Source organism: Euprymna scolopes, chromosome 6 (genome assembly GCF_053919585.1).
Source record: "Euprymna scolopes isolate OS-2025 chromosome 6, ASM5391958v1, whole genome shotgun sequence".
Lineage (NCBI taxonomy): Eukaryota > Metazoa > Mollusca > Cephalopoda > Sepiida > Sepiolidae > Euprymna > Euprymna scolopes.
In genome coordinates this window covers 141,637,321-141,656,157 of record NC_136487.1, presented here as the reverse complement: position 1 = coordinate 141,656,157, position 18,837 = coordinate 141,637,321, and the positions used below count along the sequence as shown (strand labels likewise).

The 18,837-nt window shown below is 34.4% G+C and overlaps 1 protein-coding gene across 3 annotated transcripts in view; it reads left to right on the top strand.

The window, feature by feature from the left end:
• Nucleotides 1-18,837, top strand: part of LOC145278009 (inositol 1,4,5-trisphosphate-gated calcium channel ITPR3-like) — a 704,464-nt gene that overhangs the window by 480,766 nt on the left and 204,861 nt on the right. For all 3 annotated transcript variants that reach the window (XM_080130185.1, XM_080130184.1, XM_080130186.1), the window contains 7 exons: nt 2,189-2,298; nt 5,723-5,822; nt 9,059-9,166; nt 13,079-13,215; nt 14,939-15,006; nt 17,356-17,411; nt 18,307-18,468. In XM_080130185.1, coding sequence (XP_079986311.1) covers nt 2,189-2,298; nt 5,723-5,822; nt 9,059-9,166; nt 13,079-13,215; nt 14,939-15,006; nt 17,356-17,411; nt 18,307-18,468 — 741 coding nt within the window. The remainder of the gene's footprint in view (nt 1-2,188; nt 2,299-5,722; nt 5,823-9,058; nt 9,167-13,078; nt 13,216-14,938; nt 15,007-17,355; nt 17,412-18,306; nt 18,469-18,837) is intronic.

The window sequence follows — 18,837 nt, the reverse complement described above, 5'->3', positions numbered from 1 at the left end:
GGAGGGGGAGATAATGCACATAAATGCACATATAAAGTTTTGTATAATATTATTTATTGATTGGTAATACTCGAGGATTGTTTGGTCATGTTCATAGAATTTAGTCAACAATAATCCGGCATACGCTCGTTTCAGACTAACTGAAATTATAATCATGTTTTTTACTTTTTGTATTTGCGCATTCTAAATTGTCTCCTCATCAGTGTCATTCGCTAAGATCACAAAGAGATTTTTTTTTATTTGCTCAACAAACACCTTCCAAAATATGGGCAACGCCGGGCACCCATGCTAGTCTATCTATATATCTATAAAAGTGAACGTGTCTGTGTATCTGTGTGTCTGTGTGTGTGTCTGTCTGTGTGTCTGTGTACATTTTCCTTCGCAATAACTCTGTTAATTTTCAGTCTACAGACACGAAATTTGATATATTGGATTTGAGCCTAAAACAATAAAGGTTAAGGGGTCATAATAGGGGTCAAAGTTTAAAAAAATTGACCGTTTTTTTTTTGTTTTTTTGTTTTTGTCTTTTTTTTTTGTTTTTGTTTTTTTGCTCAGCATACACCTCGAAACACCCGGGCAACGCCGGGCTGAAATGCTAGTATATCTATAAAAGCGAACGTGTCTGTGTGTCTGTTTGTGTGTGTACAGTTCCCTACGCAATAACTCTGTCAATTTTAAGTCTACATTCTCGAAATTTTATATACAGGGTACTGAGATTTGGGAAAATCTATGAGATCGGTTTTCGGCCAGAATTTTGGCTGTTAAGGGGTCAAAGTTCAACGATATGGCCTTTGAGAACTCTACCAAACTCCTCCGACAATTTTGGATCAAAACACTTGAAATTTTAGATATAGGTTTCTTGAACATGGATCTAACTTAATAACTCGATTTGAGCTCAAAACAAAAAATGTTAAGGGATCATAATAGGGGTCAAAGTTTAAAAAAATTTGTAATCGGTTTTCGACCAGAAAGTTGGCTGTCAAGGGGTAAAAGTTTAACGAGTTGACCTTTGAGAACTCCGACAATTTTGGGTCTAAACCCTTGAAATTTTAGATATAGGTTTCTTGGACATGGATCTAAATTAATAACTTTATTTGAGCCCGAAACAATAAATGTTAAGGGGTCATAATAGGGTCAAAGTTTTAAAAATGTACCGCTTCGGTCTCTACCAAATTACTCTGACAATTTCTGGTCTAAACATTTGAAATTTGACATAAAGGGTATTCAGAGATAGTACAAGCTTTTTCATCGGTTTGGGTCGAAAAGTTTTAGTTACCAATATATAAATGTATGTATGCATGTATGTTTGCATGTCTGCCTAAAACTTTCGACAGAGGCGACGGATTTTCAGAAGATCAGTATCGTTTTGAAGTTCGACCTTTCAGACAACAAATATCGAAAAATTGGCTAAAAAGATTAATATCTTCACCTTCAAATAGGCACTTTTCTACAGGGGTGTCACTTTTTTCGCCGATATTTTCGAAAGGCATCCTCTCCTTTCGATTGTCTAGCCTTAATTTAAACCTACGCCACTTACGGTTTAGCGGTGGTCGTAGCAGCAAAGACGTCAGGTTCTTTTCCTCCTTCGCGGTACGGGTTCGAGCCTGCCTTCCTACTACCACTTCTTTTTTTGCTCAACATACACCTCCAAACACCCGGACAATGCCGGGCAACCATGCTAATAAATAATAACTCCAGTTGTAATTCTCTTGTCTTTTACAAAAATTATATTGTCAAATAAAACTTCTAACTACGATGTTTTGTATTATATAGTGGAATTAAATCCAAATATATTTTTTCAACAAAACAATTATTTACGATTATTACGACGAACGATTTTTTTCTCTCTTTCTTTTGATAATCTCAGCTTGCAGTGAACCCAAAACAATAACTCCCTAACATTCTCTCGAATTACATGGTTTTATTAGCAAAATAATATTAGTATCAAAATATTATTATCAATCTCAAATCCGCTCATCTTAAGTTATTTTTCCTTGTTTTAGTACTGTAAAATCCGACCACCATTGATGACCTGGTTACATTTCTATAATGTAAGGCTTTGATATTTAATCGCAATATTACTCTGAATATTATTTTCTTTTAAAAAAAAAACAAATAATAGCATTCTTGCCATGAAAATGACGTTCATGATGCATCTTTATTTGTATTTTATGCTTCTTTGTTTCAGGCGTTTGTGACAAAATTTAAGCTTGCCGAAAGCCAAGCCGGCAAAAGGAAGAGGGAACACATGATGGAACCGTTACTGTACGAAACATACGATCCACAAGACAGAACGAAGTAAGTAGTCGTAATTTATGTCGGCATTCCATAATACAATCTCTTATTGCGGATACTGTTGCATAAGCAACGCCGATTCTCACGCTGCCGACATCCCATAATACAATCTCTTATTGCGGATACTGTTGCATAAGCAACGCCGATTCTCACGCTGCCGACATCCCATAATACAATCTCTTATTGCGGATACTGTTGCATAAGCAACGCCGATTCTCACGCTGCCGACATCCCATAATACAATCTCTTATTGCGGATACTGTTGCATAAGCAACGCCGATTCTCACGCTGCCGACATCCCATAATACAATCTCTTAAGCAACCAATAGTGTAATCGTTATGATTCAAAATCCTACCTAGCTCTCCGATCGGTATCTCGATGTTCACTCGTCTTGTAGTGATTTTACCTGACGGTGGACAATCTAACTATGTTATCAAAAGTCAACATGGCAACCACAAAACACGATAGGTGCATCAATCAACAAAAATTTCCTGTATAACAACAGGAGAAGAGGCCAGAGACAGGAGCAAAAGTATATCATTATTATAAGCTCATCGCTTCGTTCAAACTGATTTCAGTACATTTATTTATTTCATTTGCGGAATGTTATCTTCATCTCCAAACTTATTGTTTCACATCTCCTGGGATCTTTGGCGCTGTGTGTAAAGGTGTTCAATCTCTACGGACCCAGGGAAGCATTGTCTGAAGATAGCGGTTGTAATCCTACCCAACAAACCCAGAAGATTAGTTGGGCAAAACCTGGTGAGGCAACAACTATGGAAGGCAGCAATTACTGAGGATACAGTTAAGATATTTAGAATTTCTATCCCGTCGCGGTAAACCACCTGAAGAAGGTCAGAGGAAAAGTTTTCCGAAACGTGGTGAAACAACAATTATTAAGATGAGAATAACAGTCCGCGAATAAAATAAATAAATATACAAATTATTCATCTGAAATATCAAAAAAAAAATAATTAAAAAAACATGGCTGGTTGCAGCGCTTGTTAGCTTTTCCTTCTTGCATCTGTCGTTCGACGTCAATTTTGCTAATTTTATGCTCCCATACTAACTGATAGTCCCAAAATTTTAACCGCCTGAATACTGATAACCCTCTATCTACAATGAATCCTGTTTACAAAAACATGATAAGTTCATTAATCAATCGCCGAACACGTTTGTATTTGGGTTTTTTTTTTGGGGGGGGGTTACACAGTGGTCACCACTTATCAAGGCCCGGAAGCCACTCAGGGATAAGGGTTATTGCAAGTACATTACGTTAGCGTGGAGATGAAGTGTTTACTTAAGGGGGCGGTTCATTAGGAATTTGTTAACGTTGGACTTGAAGGCATCCAAGTTGTAGTCAGGTGGGAAGCAGGCAGACGGAACAGACGGGTACAAAAGAGGAGTAGAATTATATCATTATTATTAGCGCATTGCTTTGTTTAAATGGATTCCAGTACATCTATATCATGTCTAATTGCAGTACTTGTTTCATCGATGTTAAATGATTTGGCCTTCTTGCATTCGTTGTTCGACGTCAATTTTGCTAATTTTATATGTTCATATCAACTGATAGCCCCAAAGTATTAACCGCATGAATACTGGTTGCCCTTTATCTGCGATGAATCATCTTTATGTTATATTTTTCTACGTTTCTATCTTTTCTATTTTTTTACGAATATATTGAAACTACATTATCAGGACATTTGGATAAGAAAATTTAATGTCGAAAAAAAGGAGTGTTGTGGGTCTACGTTTGCGCTAGACGTCTACAAAAAATGGGAAAGATTGGTTAATTGCGGAGAGGGGGAGAAGTCGGAAGGAAATGTTAATAAGGGGAAACCAAAGGAAACGGTAGAGAGGGCTAAAGGAAGACAGCAATAAACAGAGAGAGGGGGAAGAGGTAGAAGGTGGATTTGTTTGGTTTGGTTGTTTTTGTTTTACGGCATATCAACCCTTTTCAGGTTATTTAATGCCGAATCCAAAGATTTTGAAGAAAACTTTTTTAATAGAATATATTTGTTGTTTTCAAGTCGGTTTCTATTTAACCCATAGTTGGGACCCTAACAAGTACTACCACTCCGGGTCAGAGTGGACCTGGGAGCAGTGGTAATTAAAGGATGGCTCCACACTCCCCAAAGCCCGCAAGCTGGGGCCTCACCACTGGATACAGTTTAAGGTCATATCCAGGACCATATTCAGTTTGGTACAAAGCATTTCATATATCTATAATCCAAAGATGAGGTTAAACTTATCTTTGCACAATTCCATAAATGTATTTAGGAATTAATCAATAACCAATGTTACTCTATAATAAACTAATCGAAAGGCTATCTTAAAGGAAAGAATTAAGTTTGATTTTATCTTACCTACTAATATTCCATAAGTAAGCATCAACGTTTCTATATTGGGAGCAAAAGAACTGGCAACAGCTGATGCAGCAGCAATTATTCCTCCGACCATCATAATCTGTCGATGACTTGCTTTGAATTTTAGCGCAATTGATACCAACGGACCTTAAAGAATATATTGAGATCGTGTTATTTAAAAAAAATAGCGTTAGAACCTGAAGACAATAACTTCCTTTTAAGAAATACGGTAAGTTGATCTTACATGGACTTTTTTTTAATTACTCTTGTACGAATCAGAATGACTAGGGCTTGATAACAAAAGAATTAAAACACAATCTTAGATTCATAGTTTTTACAACATTTTAACGTAATTATAAGTTTAAGGTCATATCCAGGACCAGGTAGAAGGTGGAAGTCGATGAAAGTTGTAGAGACAGATAAAGTTGAAGGGAGAAGTAAAACAGATGAAGACGTAGAGAGAGGCATTTTATTTTAAAGGACAATGTTGTACACACGCTCTTATTAAACATTTCGATTTTGTTCATTCAACACCAATTAGACCCCTTTGTATAATCATCTCTTTTTAGGTTGTCTAGGAAGGTAAAGCTTTGCCAGGAACTTTTCTATTCAATTCTAACTTTTCCATTCTAACAAATAATATAGATCAACAAATAAAGGTATTTTGCATCACATTTTCTGTTTTGCGTAAAGCGGTCATTCAAGTGGGGTCTTAATATCAAGAAATGCTTAAAGCATTGTCTGCGCCAAATTCGGATTCAAGTAAATAATATTAAATAACAATTGTCAATCAAATCATCTTTTACAAAAAATGAGTTAATTTTAACGATTATAAGATTTAATTTGGCTTAACCTATGTGCATACACCTGAGAGCTCCGTCACATACTAGAGAACAACTTTTCACCACTTATCACGATTTTGGAATCAATATTTCAGTTGTAAATGTCAGTCATAATGCTTATCTTGTTGGCGCATTTAAACAGACTGCTGAGATTTATATTATAGAAGACGATTATCGATTTTCGTCTGAATTAAATTCCTGAATTTCTTTTCCAGGAAAGCGTGCAAAAAACAGAAGGAATTAACAAAAGAACTTCGAGAAATGTTCCATCAGTCTTCGATATTTGATATCGACGCAACAACGGCAATTCTTCTGGTAAGTGATGAGTTTTTGTTTTTATTTTTTATTTTTTTTTTTTTTGCGAAGGAATCAACAGGGAAACCGTAAAAGAGGTCAGGCAATTTTAAGAAAGAATCTTCGTTCATGGAATTTACGTTTAGGCACAGAGTGGGGAAATTATTGATAGCGGTTTCAGCTAGACAAGTGATTTCCGTGAAAGTTTGGCAAGAGGACATCAATCATAGATTAGAGTTCAGACGAGCACTTGCTATGAAAAAGAGTGATAGAAAAGACGCAGGCTCGCAATGTCTCTTCTATTGGAAAGAAATTGCAGGAAAGAGAAAGTCTATTTTGAAGTCTGTCAAGGCAAAAGTGTTTCTAGCAGCACCTGCCCAGATATGGCAACAGTATGTCATCCAAGGATGTACTTGGCTTTTATACGGGTATTTTTCGACTCCGATTAAGCGCAAGGTCGTTGAACGGTAACTGTAATTGCGTAATTCGAATTTAAAAAGATTCGTATATATGTGTGTGTGTGTGTGTGTGTGTGTGTGTGTGTGTGTGTGTGTGTGTGTGTGTGTGTGCATCAGAGATTATATTAAATGTAAATTATGTGGAATTATATAATAAAATTGGAAATCTTTAAAAATTATTTATATTAAAACGGAATAGTAGCCTTAAATCTATTAAGTCTATATATATATATATATATATATATATATGTATGTATATATATATGTATGTATATATATATGTATATATATATATGTATGTATATATATGTATGTATATATATATATATATATATAATTATTTACTATAATAATTATTAAATATATGTGTGTGTGAATATAGAAAACAAGTTTTTAAGGTGGGTTTTGTGTCGATCCACCAAGCCACAATTACCAATTAAACACCATCCTAAAAAAAATAATAGACCCCCCCCCACAAAAAGGTTGCTATAAAGTGGGTGTTCATTTTACGTTAAATTAATATAGATAAGTAGTCCCTAATTTTAAAAACTATAATTTCTTCATATCTTGGAAACTACTCGTTTCCTGAAATTTTGAACGTTATTTTTGTTTTCGGCTTCCTCGAAAACCTATAATAGTGATAATTTTAAAGAATTTTTTGAGGATGGAAAGATACTGCATATTTACGAATGTTTCAATTATAGTTATTTGTTTTTCTAGTTTGGCTTATGAATTACAAAATATCTGATATTTCCCCAAAACCTCTGCCTTTGATGAAGGGGAGACTACAACTTGCTGCTATGGTTTCAAATGATATGAAATAACAGCAAGGAGGGATTTGACTCCAACCATTTCTCATATGTTATATCTCCTCTCTTTGGTTTTCATGCATAAAGTAAATTACGCAGTGTATAAAGATCATTTGATACTGGAGATATTCATAATTGTACCCTATTTCCAAAAGAGGGGAGATATAACATTATATCACATTATAGGCCTATATATATATATATATATATATATATATATATATATATATATATATATATATATATATATATATATATATATATAAAGTGGGCCCCTTACATGAATAGATTCATCAGGAGTTAATCGTTGATAATAAAACATAAATAAATAAAATATCTTGCAAGAACAGACTTAATGAGGTGTGCGTGTAAATTTTTACCGATGGAGAGAAAAAAAGGCAAAAGGGGTGGGAATACGAATAAAATAAAATAAAATATTTAAATTTATATAAAATACGTGTACAAGTGGGGACAAAAGAGAGTTAAAATATATCCCCAAATAAGTTTAATGACCTAACGAATTCTTTCTGTCAACAGAAAGAATTTGTTAGGTCATATATATATATATATATATATATATATATATATATATATATATATATATATATATATATATATATATATATATATCGCCTAGAAGCTCAGACTGTCGTTTGGGCGATCGGGTTTCGATCTTGACTTGTGGTATATGATTGTCTAGCCGCACTGATGAGTTATGAAACAGCGAAACAGTACTTTATGTGGATGACTATAATGCTCCCTATCTTAGGTTGAGCATTTGGGAAGTAAAATACAAATTACCATTAGCGTATAACGCGATGCTCTTTGTGTAAAACAAATTGAGCTTAGGTACTTTGGACAATGTCAAAACATTGTTAATTCACTGCCCGCATAGCGGCAGCTTACAGCGCAACGGTTAGAAGCTCCGACTGTCGTTTGGGCGATCGGGTTTCGATTCTTGCTTGAGGTAGTTGGTTATTTAGCCGCACTGAAAACTGAAACAGCGAAAACAGTGCCGTGTATATATATATATATATATATATATATATATATATATATATATATATATATATATATACCGGTTCCCGTCAAATCACCGAAGTTAAGCAACGTTGAGCCTGGTTAGTACCAGATGGGTGACCATTTGGGAATTCTAGGCGCTGTATGTGCTCTCCGCTTATTTCAGCATTTGTTTCCAGTCGTCCTGTACATACACTTCACTTGCCACTAGTACTTAACAATGTCGACTCAGTTGGAGATTGCGCAACTCCTGCCACAAAACAAATTTTACGCGCAGGCACCCTTACGTGGGTATCGATAGTCTGTCAAAGACTGAAGGAGTCTGTGTGTATATGTCTTTCTCCATATCTTTTCTGAAACGGCCCTAGTGGCCTCAAATGATTGGATTTTTTATGGACTGTTCTTTTATGGGGTTTTGGCCAGTTAAAATAGATTTTAAGACGCCAAACTTCGAAAATAGCGTTATACATTGAAGGAATTAATGTTTTGGCCAATTTTTCGATATTTGTCCTCCCAGACGTTCAGCTTTTAAATGATACCGATCTTGTCAGGATCCGTCGCCTCTGTCGAAAGTTTTTGCGAGACATACATACATACAAACATACATACATTTAAACAGACAGGTGAGATTTATGTTATAGATGGAGATTATAATATTTGAATTTATTTGTAAATATATGAATTCTACAAATAATTTAACGTTAAAACAACTGTAAAATGTTCTCCTAGTTTCTCTCTCTCTTTCTCTCTCTCTCTCTCTCTCTCTCTCTCTCTCTCTCTATCTATCTATCTATCTATCTCTTTCTTATCTCTTTCTTTATCTCTCTCCTTGTGCGTTTTTCTGCCCGTCTCTTTCTTTTTTTCTATCATCCTATTTGTAGAATGTGTTGTTTCGCTTCGTTTCAGCAAACGCCATCATCATTTTAATGTGATTTTCACTCATCGATATTCTCTTCGTTTCTTTTACTAGGATTTGGCCAACTACAAATACGACAAAATGGTCATCAAATCTTTGGATATCATGAACAAAATGTATTCATCGCAAAGTGACATGTTCAAATTTGCCTTAAAATCACAGGTAAGAGTTCCTATTTACCTAATATTTTTGCTACGCATCATTTTGTACAAATATAGCTAATAGAATCGGAGCATAAACGTTTTTTAATAATAATAATAATAATAATAATAATAATAATAATAATAATAATAATAATAATAATAATAACAACAAAAATAATAATAAGGCAAAATCACTAAGTATGAAATAAAAAATAAAAACAAAATCTGGCTAAAACCAAAGACCGACAAAGCCTGATTGGGAAAGTAGGCTGGAAACCCAGATCACCAAATTGTAAAAAGAAGCTAAAATTTAAATATGATGAAAGAGGATAGGAAACGGTGGAAGAGGTCAAACCTGACTCACCGGGAAAGATTAAATAAGAAACATAAAGAAGTAAAACAAAAGGGGGGAAGATTGCTACAATAGAAACAAAACAATGAAAAACAGAGTAAGAACAAAAATAGAACAACCGGGTCCTGGTGAATGGAGAAAGTCACGACTACAACAAAAATCTCAAACATGAAATAAATTCAAGAAATTGAAATATGAATAGAAATAGTAATTAAAAAATTACAAACTTGAAAATATCAAGCAACGATGGAATACATATATACTGGTTTAAAAATTAACGAACCTATACACAACATAGACGCACCAAAAGGAATGGCCAAAGGAAAAACTACATTAATACAAAAAGGCAACAAAAAAGGTAACGATTCCAAGTAACTACAGGGTAGAACGATAAAATTGTCGCCATAAAAAAGGCATGATTCCATTTCCGCTTGATGAAAACCGGTTTTCTTTTTTTTTTTCTTTTTTTTTGTTGCAGACCATCTACTAGTTAAGCAGGTGTGTACAAATCCAAAGAGCGATAGGAGCCTTCTGTCATGTCTGAAAGCGACACAATGTTCAACGATCGAGATCGGAGATGCGCCGCTGTACAACTCATGCTCTCTACCGACCCAAGTTATGACAACAGGGGCATTGCCAGAACCCTCAAAATGCATCGCTGGATTGCCACAAATAACTGGGACGTGCCCAGGATGATGAAAACAAAGTTTCCGGCTTTTGGTATGGTTTCATATGAGGGCCACATCATGTCATTTCACATCTTCGAAGTCGGCTTGAAAGTCAACACCAAAGTGTACTTAGATGTGCTGAAGAGTGTGATGATCCCCTGGTGCAATGAGATGGCCGGTGGCAGGCCCTGGGTGTAGCAGCAGGACTCGGCACCAACCCACAAATCCAAAAAGAGACCTAGGCTTGGCTTCAGAAGGAGTGCTACGACTTTGTACCCTTCTCTCACCGGCCTCTCTCCTCCCCCGACATGAACCCGCCGGACTACTTCGTTTGGTCATACGTCAAACACAAAAATCACTAACCTGACCTCCCACAACACCAAAGCCACCCTGATCCTCACCATCCGCTGAGTATTCGCCGAGCTCCCGCCAGCGCTTGTAGAAAAGGCATGCTCCCAGTTATGGGGCCTTATGGAGGCGGTGAGTGAGGCTGAAGGCAGCTACACTGGAAAGATGCCAGCCTTATTACATAATCAAGTTACCAGAATTGATTTTTTTTTTTAATATTTTTTTTAATTAAAGCTGTAGTGTTTTTGTTTTTTTGTTTAGGGCGACAACTTTATCGTTCCACTCTGTACAGACTAATAATCCGTCTACGAACAATGTGGAAAATCTTAACGATAGAAATAAGAAAATCGATATACCACTTTCGTCACTTCCCAGGAAACAAAAAGTATGCCAGAAAGCGGGAAGAGGGGAGCATGACCTGTCATAATAGATCAAAAGATCTTGAATGAGTTAATTAGAAGACAAAAGAAAACGTCGATAACATAAATTGACGATAAGAAAATCTTCGATAGAATCTCCCAAACATGGATAATTACATGCTTAAGAATGTGCAAGATATCCGACAAGATTATTAAGAAAGTGATGAAAACAGGGTAACTAGAACTGACAGATAGAAGACTACACCTGACTGAGATAAGAATACAGATAGGTATCTTCCAAGGAGACTCTTTATCACAACTACTGTTTATCATAGCGATGATGTCACTCAACTATATACTCAGGAAATGTAATGCCAGACACAATTTATAGACACAAAAATAAACCAACTCATTTATATGAACGACTTGAAGCTATTTGCTAAAAGCCAAAAGAAATTGGAAAACCTAATAAACACAACCAAAGTCTTAAACCATGACATTCAAATGGAATTTGGAATGGAAAAGTGTGCACTACTAGAAATAAAAAGGGGAAAACTGGAGACAGCGGGGAACATGGAAATGTCTATGTTTGAATAGATTATAACTCTTGACGAAGGTGATACTTGTATAAAATGTGAGTTTTGGAAGCAGACATATTCATGGAAAAGAACACATGAAAAAAAACAAGAAAACTCTTAAAAACGAAATTATATAGTAGAAATTAAAAAAATATACACCTAATAGGAACTGAGGCAGAAAACTAGGAAACAATGCAGTACATGTAAAGATGAATTATTGGTAAATATAGCAGACTACCTGGAAAACACGAAAAGAAAAAAAATTGAACACAGAAACAGACAAACTTATCACCGCAACAAGAGACACTATCAAAATGAACAACTCGAAATCATCGAAACCAAACAAAAAAAAACATAAAAGTCATAAGAATGACAGGTGAAGAGATCCATAAAAGAACCCTGACACAAATGTTACAGATATAAACCGGTGACAGTACTAGAATCTTTTGTGAATTGGAGGTGCACACAAACCCATCCAGTCAAGGAGAGCGACCTAGATAATAGTTTACAATAAGGAAAAAAAACAGCTTAACAGTTGATTTTGCCATCCCAGCAGTCATAAGGTAAAGATTAAAGATACAGAAAAATGAAACAAATACACAGAACTTGCCAGAGAACTGAAAGTATTGTGGAACAAAAAACAGATAATATAATATCAAAGGTTATAGTAACATTAGGAGCCGCCCCCCTCCCAAAACAATTGGAAAAAAAGGATTGACGAATTTAAAATACAAAAGCTATACAACTCAAACCTTAAGGAACATCTTTGAATGCTAACACACATAACCTTGAACACTAACCAGACCCATGGAAGTTGCAATAAAACAAAAACATAGAAGAACAAACGCATGAAATTAAGGGAATTGAAACTGCTAGAAATCTCAGAGAAGACTAACATTCGTTGCCAGTAAGAAACCAATGCTAAGTGACTGTTGCAATCACGCAAAGTCATTTGCAATGGTTACCAAAAGCGGTAGGGAGTACCGGTTGTTTTTAGTAAGTAATCTCTAGTGATGACCTGTGTGCGAACTCCTTGTGAGTAAACAAGAACAACAACAACAACAACAACAATAACAATAAAACAATAGTAGCAGTAGTAATAGTAGTGTTCTTTTTTTCATGCCAAATGTTATAAAATTATATTCTATATATTTGGAAGCTCTAAGAATACGTTATAATTATTATTATTAGTAGTAGTAGTAGTAGTAGTAGTAGTAGTATGTTGAGTATAATCTATAAAACACCCTGTAAGTTGTGAGCTCTTTATGCTAAATGTAATTCAATTTTGGTGTATACTGTAGTAGTAGTAGTAGTAGTAGTAGTAGTAGTAGTAGTAGTAGTAGTAGTACCGTTGTTACACACTCAGCGTGTCAATGATCCTTCATGACAGTGCAGTTTTGTCCGGTAGCTTTGGAGCCTATCAGTGACTAATAGTGTGATTAAAAATGCTCAATTATATCATACAGATTAAAATTGCGAAAAAGGTAGAATCGTTTTGTTATTAAAGGCCGTTTTTTATAGTTTATTTTTTTTTAAGCCTATAACTACAAGATTTCTCTATTGCTTTCAAGCAGAAAGACATTTGTAATGTTCTTTGTTCGTTCATTGGTTTGTTTTTAATCTTAGGTCTTGTTGACAAACGATTCAGCTCGTGTGCATCGTGAAGTGCAAAGAAGTCTTCCCACTCTGCGACGAATGTCCAAAGCAAAACTCAACGAACAACAAGTTGAGATCATGTGTGAAATTCTTGATGAGTTGGTCGAGTAAGTAATACAACTGCTTTCACAGGTTAAGCTTATATCTCATAGCTTATTACCTAGCTCTATTCACGTATTGAGCACTGTTGAAGTAAATACTGAAAATGCATATATAAAATATATCTCCCTATAACATTTTATGTGGATACATGAAATACTGTATACTATATTTATGTTGATATATGAAATATTTTATATATATATATATATATATATATATATATATATATATATATATATATTCCAAAGACGAACCAGCGGTTTCATTGTATAGGAACAACCTTCTGTGGTTGACTAAAAACCTATACAAATCATCAGCGTCATGAGGAAAGAGGAAAAACAAGCGGAAAACGGAATACAATAAAACCGTTGGTTCGTCTTTGGGTTATGCATAGTTTTTAAATACATATTTGTATTTAGCTCTAAGATTCGCGATCGAGACCTTTATTTTATGTTTTCCATCACATTCTTGCACTATATATATATATATATATATATATATATATATATATATATATATATATATATATATATATATATATATATGGAGTGTATGGCAATTAAGCTACAGAGAATCACAGTAATATAACGCGGAAATTTCTGTGTAGCTTAATTGGCATATATTTTTTAACTTACTACTATATATATATATATATATATATATATATATATAAAGAAAAATACGCATTGGATGCGCTTGAAAGCCAAATCACACCACAATATTACGAAATAAACTAATATTTTTCTTCTTTAAAATTTATAATTTAAATATATTTCGGAGTCAAACTCATTCCTCACTATTTTGTACATCTTTTTCTTTCTTTCTTTTTTCTTGTTCTTTCTTGACATGCTGTACAGTTCGAGAAAGAAAAGTCAGTTAGTAAAGATACGCGCGCGCTGGCTACGCGGGATTAACGTCAGGGGTGTGATTTTCGTTATAGAAGCGTTGATTTAATTTGAATAAAATAAAATACGCAGTAGGTGCGCTTGAAAGCCAAATCACGACGCAATATTATGAAAATAAACAAACATTTTATTTATAATTTAAATATATTTTGGAGTCAAACACTAATACTGAGAATGGAATTTGACTCCGAAATATATTTAAATTATAAATTTTTAACAAGTAAAATGTTTGTTTATTTTCATAATATTGCGTTGTGATTTGGCTTTCAAGCGCACCTGATGCGTATTTTATTTTATTCAAATTAAATCAAAGTTTATATAACGGAACTCGCCCCTCTGACATATATATATATATATATATATATATATATATATATATATATATATATATATATATATATATATATGAAATCGACAGACAGATAGACAGACATATATATATATATATATATATATATATATATATATATATATATATATATATGGAATCGACAGACAGATAGACAGAGAGTGTATGTAGTCAAAGGTGGCAACCGTAGCAAGGGTTCGAATCCTTCGACCAGCGGCTATCGTCACTTCCTGCGCTAATGATTGCAAAAGCATGAAACACTAGTGTCTGTATGTATAAAAATAATTATTTATAGTTTATGTTATGTAGATGTGTGTGTGTGTGTGTGTGTGTGTGTGTGTGTGTGTGTGTGTGTGTGTGTGTGTGTGTGTGTGTGTGTGTGGCCTATTATTTTGGATTAGTAGAAGTGTTTTATTCACATGGTTGTATTCCTGTTTTCTTTTAGATTTCTCATGTGTATTTTGACGATTTCAGATTTTGCCATTTACCAAAAACGCCAGATGAACCTCATCACATGAATCAGAATATTATGATCAGTCATGGTAAGCGACGTTAATATTGTTAAAACTTTTAATTTTTGAAAAAATATATCTATACTAAAGTAAAAAAAAAAAAAAAAAAAAAAAAAAAATGGCGTTAGGTCATTTGTTACCTGCACTGACTTTGGACTCAAAAATGCCGCGATCAAGTTCGGTCAAGGCTATTGTGACACTTTCATTAATACTGTCGAAAAAAATATGAATATATCTGTCCTCCCGTAGCTACGGCTAAAATACTTTGTGGAACTAAATTATCAAACCTTACCGGGATAAAACTTGCGATTTGATCTTATTCTATGCAATGCTTTATCCGCGATAATCAAAAGCGAGAGAAGAGTTACTTCCCTTAAATGATTACACAGGAAGTGGATATTATTTAAGGTTCGCATATCCAATCAAGAATGATTTCTCAACTTCGGAAAGAGCATAGAACAGATACTACAGCTTGGTTCTCACCAGAAATGTCCCAAAAGTCTATTTATCAAATTGATCGAGATTATTGTGTGATATTTTTAGATTACCGTCGATTTATAAATTCGAATATTTTTTTAGACTTGATTTAGTGTTTCTTTTTAAAATGCTAAGGGGAAGAACTGTAGTGTAGTAGATATTGGCGTGGAGTAACAATCTGAAATGCCAAATTCGAATTGTGTTGGTTTCATAGCACCAGTTTTAATATGGATGTTAGCAACCTCCATACACTCCCTCCTGTAAGTACCTGATTATGAAAAGCAATAAAACGGAACCGATCAAAAAATCGAATGTCGAAACACATGTTGTAAACGATTTGTAGTACTGAACATAATTCGCTTTAATAATGATAGCTGAAGAAGTCAAGGTGCAAGTTCGGAATGTTTACTTTTTTTGTATCATGGTGTAAATTTCTAGAATATATGAGATCCATTGTGCCAATCACACAGTTTGTCTTGATTCGTAAAATCAAATGAATGCGTAAATCATGCTTTTATAAGAATATTCAATAACAAATTAAAATACATGAACAGAGGTGCACGTCTTTCAGAAAATGGACCTAGTTTTGGTAGGAGGCGATTAAAAAAGTATTATCTGCTTCTGCCAGTGGCAAAAGTAAAGACAAAGTCTGTTTATTGTGTGAGTTTCGCTCACACGAAAACACGATACATTGAACGGGTGCAAAATTGGCCATGATTAGATCATCATTTTCTGTTGAGGAACCCTTCAAGCGATTAGCTACGAATACAACGTGTGCAAAATCGGCTATGATTAGCCTCATCATCATTTTCTGTTGAGGACCCCTTCAGGCGATTAGCTATGATTACAACGGATGCAAAATTGACCATGATTCCTTATAATCAGTTTCTGTTAAGGAACCCCTCAGGCGATTAGCTACGAATACAACGGGTGCAAAATTGAGAAACCCGTCACTCGATTAACAATAAATAATGCTTTCTTGGTGTTAAAAATTCTGCGTGCCTATCTGACTTTCGTATGTCATAGTTCTTTTGCACCACACCGGCCTTGGGAGACCATTCCAGAAGAGGATTCCAAAGAAGAGAATAATTCCTGGGATGATGGTCTAATTAAACTGGCTGGCATTATCGTTGTTACCAATAGAGATTTTGTATCGATCTGTCTCCAGCCGAAACTATGTCACTACTTCTATTAATTATGCTATTGTATTATTTTTCATCGCTAAAGCCAGAAGATCGTGTAGTAACTCTTATGTTATCATGAAACCATCCTTCCAGGTGTTATCTCCTTCTTTGGGGTTTTGAAAAGTTTAGTATAGGTTTTGTGTTCATGAGACCCTCCTCTCAGTTGAAATAGTGTAGTATATGTTAGTTCATAATAATATTGTTTTCACAGGCGTTATCTCGTCTCCGCCCTTTTTTTGAAGTGGAGGGGGTAATATAGTAAATGATCTGTGCTTATATTTTGATCCTCTCATGAATTAACTTCTTCATTTTGAAGTTAGTGATATACTATTCGCGGTATATTTTTGCTAGTTCAAATAATGATATTTTTTTATTTGTATTTGTTGTAATGATATTTTTTATTTATTTTATGAATTTATTTATTGCGGACTATTATCATCATCTTCTAGTTGTTGTTTCACAACGTTTCGACCAAATATTCCTTCGGCCTTCGTCAGGCAGCGAGATAAAAACCAGCTGACGAAGGCCGGGGGAATAGTTAACCGAAACGTTGTAAAACAACTAGAAAATGAGTATAATAGTCCGTAATGAATGACTAAAACAAATTACTCATCTCAATAAGTATTGCAATTAAATAATATTCGAGTTTCATAATATTTTAATGCTATTTTAATGCTATTTTAATGCTGAACTAATGTTTTTTGTCCATCTTTTTAAGGTATTCTTACTATCGTGCTAGATATCTTGTCTCAAGAAATAGATTCTAAACTACAGGTAAGTCGTATTTGATTCAACCACATTTTTTTTTCTAAAAACATACTTATCACATGATTTAATGAGGACATTTTTGGACAGAATCGATAATCTTATAAATAATTCAATCAATAATCTCTTCAGATTATCGATTCTGTCCTGAAATTATCATCATGGGCGTGCATCAGAAGCAGAGATGAGTCACTGAGTTCCTGTCAAAACTGCATTGACAACGATGGTAGCTATGTAGAAAAATAAATTCTGAAGCACAAACGGTTTCCTATTTTAATGGTAACACCCCCGTCTTCGTAGCTCTTCAACGTCTTGAGTTTAAAAAAAAATAGAAGGCTTTATTTTTGGAAGGGCCCTTTTATGACAAAGCGCGCTCCGTACGCCCATGCACAGCCATTATTCATCGCAGGCAAAAGTGCCTTCACGATGGTGGTGGCTACATAGGAAAAAAAACATTCTGAAGTATAAAATATCGCTCGTTCTAATGGTACCACTCATACTCTCATAGCTCTTCAACATTTTGAGTTAAAATAAAATAGTAGGCTTGGAACTACCCTCCTAAGAGATGGAAATATAGCTATGATAAGAATATTACAAATCTAAACAAGATTAAGTTTAAAGCTCCAAGAATTCATACTAGAATTGTTCACATGAATTCGTGGCGCAACAGATAACGGTGTTGTTTAATAATCAGTTCTAATCGACAGTCTAATAAGAATTGAATAAACCCATACTACGCGCGATAACAAAAAACAACATGGTAATTAATTAATACATTTACTCGTTCCTGTTTTAGACAATAAATATTATTAAACACATGAAACACGTAGATGTTTTACATCAGGACGAAGTTCTTTTGTTTAAAGGTTTATAAATCGCTTCTCTTTTTCGCATGTTACTTCAGGATCAATATAAAGACGAGAAGACCATCTTGAAGAAGACGCTGTTTCTATTACGATTGCTTCTCAGGGAAAACAACAAAGTACAAAGCATCATTTTTGAGAATCTCGACACTCTACTTGATGTGAAAGGCGTTGAGTCTGAGTTGGCGTTATCGTTAACAGAGGTAAGTGCATTTCATATTACGTCCTGTAATTACATTTGCATTAATTTATGATTCTACTTGTCTCGTACAATTCGAGAAGGAGGGATGAGATCACGTGAGTAACATCATGCCAAAAATGAGTCACGGGAAACGGATGTTTTAAAGAAAAGCAATTCAAAATCAATAACTAAAACAAAATTTAACGTAAAAGATAAACAAATAACAACAAACAGAACGTCATCTTAAGAAGGTTTAAAGAGTACCTTCCTCACTCTCTATCCCTAACCCAAGGAGAGCAAGGAACGTTATAAAAACATCTGTTTCCCGTGGTTCATCCTGTATATCAATATATCCTTTATAGAAATCGCTCTTTATTCATATACGGCATAA